The sequence below is a fragment of the Humulus lupulus genome, chromosome 8 (genome assembly GCF_963169125.1).
Source record: "Humulus lupulus chromosome 8, drHumLupu1.1, whole genome shotgun sequence".
Taxonomy (NCBI): Eukaryota; Viridiplantae; Streptophyta; class Magnoliopsida; order Rosales; family Cannabaceae; genus Humulus; species Humulus lupulus.
The window spans coordinates 99,978,888-99,983,495 of NC_084800.1; the positions used below are offsets into that span (position 1 = coordinate 99,978,888).

General features: G+C 38.1%; 1 protein-coding gene across 1 annotated transcript; it reads right to left on the minus strand.

The window, feature by feature from the left end:
• Positions 1–513: 513 nt before the first annotated feature.
• Positions 514–2,761, minus strand: LOC133798229 (adenine/guanine permease AZG1). The gene has a single exon (XM_062236449.1). It carries the CDS (start codon positions 2,526–2,528, stop codon positions 795–797), a length of 1,734 nt encoding a protein of 577 aa, XP_062092433.1. The 5' UTR covers positions 2,529–2,761; the 3' UTR covers positions 514–794.
• Between the last annotated feature and the right edge of the window lie 1,847 nt (positions 2,762–4,608).

Below are 4,608 nucleotides of genomic sequence, written 5' to 3' on the forward strand. Positions count from 1 at the left end.
AAATTTAATGTCTTTAATGTCCTTTTCAAATAATGGGTGGACCATATATATATATATATATATATATTGATATAAACTTGAGTTCAACTCCAAAATTAATGGTTAGAAAGCTAGACGAGAAAGAAAGCAAGCAACATTGACAATAGGACCACTCACAACACTTCCTTGCTGGTTTAAGAAAACATATGTCGTCTCAACAATTTTAAAGTTCCATCATGACAACTATGTATCATATTATAATTGTTTTTGAAATGATGACATGTTTCAAAACATTTAAGGTACATCCCCTTCCCTATAAGTGTATCAAAGCAAAATCTCATTTCCTTTTTTATTATTTATAATTGGGTAGATTACATATATTTGTTGCCAAAATATATATAATGCTTGCCAGACAAGCAGAATTTAAACCAATGAAGGATGGTCCCAATATTTAGATGAATATAATAACTCACTCCCACCCATCACCTAATACTTCTCCCAATATTTACCTCTTCCCCAAAATTACAATGTGACTAGACATTAGACAAGCATGCATTCATTCATTAATAAGTGAGAAAAAGGTTAAAATGATCATATACATACACACACATATATATATATATATATTTATAGTACAAACTAAATACCATTTACATAAAACATGAATAAATTTTTCCCACCCAAATAATTTCCTACATCCAAAATTAATTTTTTTGAACATTACCCAATATAGGTGAATTTTATATGTAATTGGTAAAAAAGGAAGGAAAAAAAACAATCTCCTATGCTCATGTTGTTGTATGAGATTCTAAAACTTAAGCTTGAAGTTCTTTTACACTTGCATCTTCTATAGAATGATGATTATTATGTGACCCATTCACCCCACCAACAATACCATTTTCTACGCCCTTTACAATCCCAAATCTTGCCAATAGTGCAAATCCCCAATCCCATAGATGAAGCACCACGTAGGTACTGATCCCTCCAATCAGCCCATATGCAATCGAATAAGTCAACGGTGTTAAAATCAACGTAACGAACGCTGGGATCGCATCTCTCATGTCATCCCAGTTAATGTCCATCACAGATCTCATCATCAACACACCCACCAAAATCAACGGTGGTCCCACCGCCCACGCCGGTATCGAAGCCAATAACGGCGTGAAAAAGAAGGCCAACAGAAAGTACCCGCCCGCCGTGATCGCCGTTAGTCCCGTTCGTCCACCTTCCCTTATTCCCGTAGACGACTCAATAAACGCCGTTACGGGTGACGTGCCTAATAGGGACCCCACCACGATTGATGTGGCGTCGGACATGAAAGCGAAGTATTGTCCCTCGAAGTCGCCGTTTTCGTCAGCGAAACCAGCGAAACGCGCCATCGAATACAAGGTTCCGGTCGTGTCTAGTATATCCACGTATAGAAACGTTACAAGCGCCTCCCAAAAATGCCCTTTTCCCATGCTCTTGAAACTCAGGGCCCCCGCCGTTTTCTCTATCGGGTGAACGTCCACCACCTGCTTGAAGTAACGGTACGCCGTTTCCCCCGAAGCGGTGTTGGGAAACGCCGTCACGCTCGTGTTTCGGAACCACGAAACTGCCGTCACAAAAACGATGCCGTATATCATAGCTCCCTTAACGTTTTTTACCAGGCAGTATGCGATGATAACGAAGCCTACCATTGCCAGCCAAAATGTCTCGCTTTCCATTCGCCCTCGGCTGCACATGATCGCCCCCGAGACCCCTCCGCCTTTGATCAGAGATACCGTTCCGTTAGCAAACGTTTTCACGGGCGCAAGTGATACCCGTGCGGAGGGAGGGCAGGCTCCGAGTGTCACAAGGGTCGATGAATTGTACCCAATTAGCCCGATTCCCTGGTTGTTTTGCAACCCAATAAAAGCCAGGAAGAGTCCGATTCCGGCAGAGGAGCTGATCCGGACCGGTTTTGGGACGAGTTTGGCAAGTTTGGCACGAAACCCAACTGCCGAGATGAGTAAAAAGATCAAACCTTCTATGAAAACGGCAGTTAACGCGCTCTCGTATGAGACATTACCCGAGCCGTGAAACCCGACTACGGTGTAAGCGAAGTAGGCGTTAGTACCCATTCCGGGAGCCAGAGCAAGAGGAAGATTCGCGAAGATACCCATTATGAGGCAGCCGATGAGGGACGAAGCTGCGGTGGCGACTATGAGGTCTTTCCGTACTTTCTCTAAGCAAGCGGTGTATCCCGGGTTGACGGGGTCGAACTTGCATGTTGAGTCAGGTTGGATAACGGTGAGATTTGAGCTGGTACAGTTGATGACGGGGATGGACGGGTCGGAGCAGAGAGGGATGCAGTCGGAGATGCTGCAAGGACCGCCGGAGTCGGTGAGGATTGAGGCGTTGACGGCGAGGATGTAAGCCATGGTGAGAAAAGTAGCCGTGCCTGCTCGTAGCTCGGTGGTGAAGTTGGAGTTTCGTTCGGTGAGTTTGAATCGCTTCCCGACTCGGCTGTTGGCGACGAACGTGTTGAGCCGAGTCAGTGCCTTTGGCTTCCGCTCTTCCATGTCCATCTTATTAATTTAATTTTTTTTTTTTTTTAAATTACAGCCCAGTTCCTATTTGTGTTTTTTCTTCTCTGATTAAATCTATTATAGTCCTGTAGTGTATATATATTTATATATATGTATGTAAAGAGAGAGTGTGGAAGAGTATTGGCGATATAGGATTATTGGTTATTATTAGAGGTAGATTCTATAAAAGAGGGATCTTCTTATACAAGAGGAAAGTATCTCGCGGGGGCTTTTCCAACTAGGCTGGCTTATTTTATTTTTTTTATTGATCTCTCATTTGACTTATTATAAAAATAATAATATGTTATGAGTCTTTTTAGGATCATGAGATGATCAGCAATATCTGAAATTGTAAATAACGTAAGAAGGACTAATGAGACTAAAATGTGCTACGAAAACGAACGCAAGTTGACCCGTAATATTGGGTGCAAGGATTCAAACGTGGTTGTATTATTATCATGATGTCTTTTCTTTGTATGAAATAAAACTCAAAATTATTTTATTTATATTTTAATGTTAATTCAACTTCAAGTAGGAACGCAGCCATTTGTTTTAGGCCAAAACTTATTGCCAAAATTATAGATAACGGCTGGTTATTTAGATAACTTACTACGTTTGACTTTTTTTTTCTTTCTTTCTTTCTTTTTATCAATATCTATTAATTAATAATTTTAATAATATTATTTATTTTCTTCCCACATGGTGGCCACGAAGAAATGGCAACTCCTAAACTCAGTTTCACACTTGCCCGCCCGCATTTCCCTCGGAGAGGTATAAACTAGTTTTCTCTTTTATTTGTAGTTATTATACTACATATATGAGAAATATTAAATAATAAATAAATCTAATATTTTCGTTCACGATCATATATAAATAAATATAATATATTGATACATGTTATACTATGATCAGAGTCTTGAAATTATGGCCGTATTGGGAGCAGACCTTTTCAGAATCCGAACTGGAAGTGGGTGCCTCTGATGTTTTTCTTTATCCTTATTATTATACAAAACAAACCTTAATTTACCCAAGCCAAAACAATCCAATCTTAAACAGTGTTTTTCTGATGTTTTCTTTAACCTTATTATTATTATACAAACCTTATTTTACCCAAGCCAGAACAATCCAATCTAAAACAGTGCTTTTTTACAATCCCACCTGTTCAGATTCGGTTTACTTTCTAACTAATCTTTTGACTCTTTTAAAAGTATGTATAGTAACACTATGGATGACCGTTTGGATAGACAATAATTGATTTATTTATTTTCAAAGCATTTTGAGCTTTTAATTTTTCCAACTTAATCCAAATATTTTTGGGTTGGAGTCAAGTCGTGACTTTCCCTTTTTATCCAAAGGACATCTTACAAAAGTTCAATTCAATTATTGGTACCAATTTTCACCATATGAGTGAGTATATGCTTTTCATTGGGTAGGGTTTCCGTACCCTTTTCATACGTAAAATTAAAAATTGTTGGTAAAAAATTTGGTATGTCAATTATGATCGAATCTGCTATATTTCACCACGGTCCCACAATATTAATAAAGTAATTTTTTTTTTTTTTTACTTTTTAATCTAAAAGAATATATCTATATGTATATATAAGTATCAAATAAGATTTAGTATCATGCAGCATTGAAGTTTACCGAACTATATTTTTCCAAATGTCAGAAATCAATACCTGGCCTCATAATTGCTTATTTTGACATGGTACAATGGGTTGGTGAGTGAGAGGTAAATGAGTATGTATAGTTGTTTTCTTTAATTAACAGTGTCTTTTGTCCATTTATTATTACTAACTAAATTACGGTGCACATGTACTAGGGCTTAATGAGTTTTTTTCTTCTTCATATTCTCTTTTCGGACAGAGGTTCCGATATTTTTCGTACGTTTAGTCATGCTTGACTGAGATGATGTCTTTGCATATTGGGTTGGTGAGATGAGCATGGTAGATGGCTGCTTTAAATCTTTTACCTCTTATGTTTGGTTTGAGATAATATTCTATGGAGGTGGATGAAAAGTAGCAGATCTGAAACTACACAGGTTTGGTGGTTGATTTTTATTTTAGTTTTGTTGTTTTTA

Excerpts from the sequence above, each read along its gene's own strand:
- LOC133798229 (XM_062236449.1), bottom strand. The coding sequence starts at position 2,528 with ATGGACATGGAAGAGCGGAAGCCAAAGGCACTGACTCGGCTCAACACG.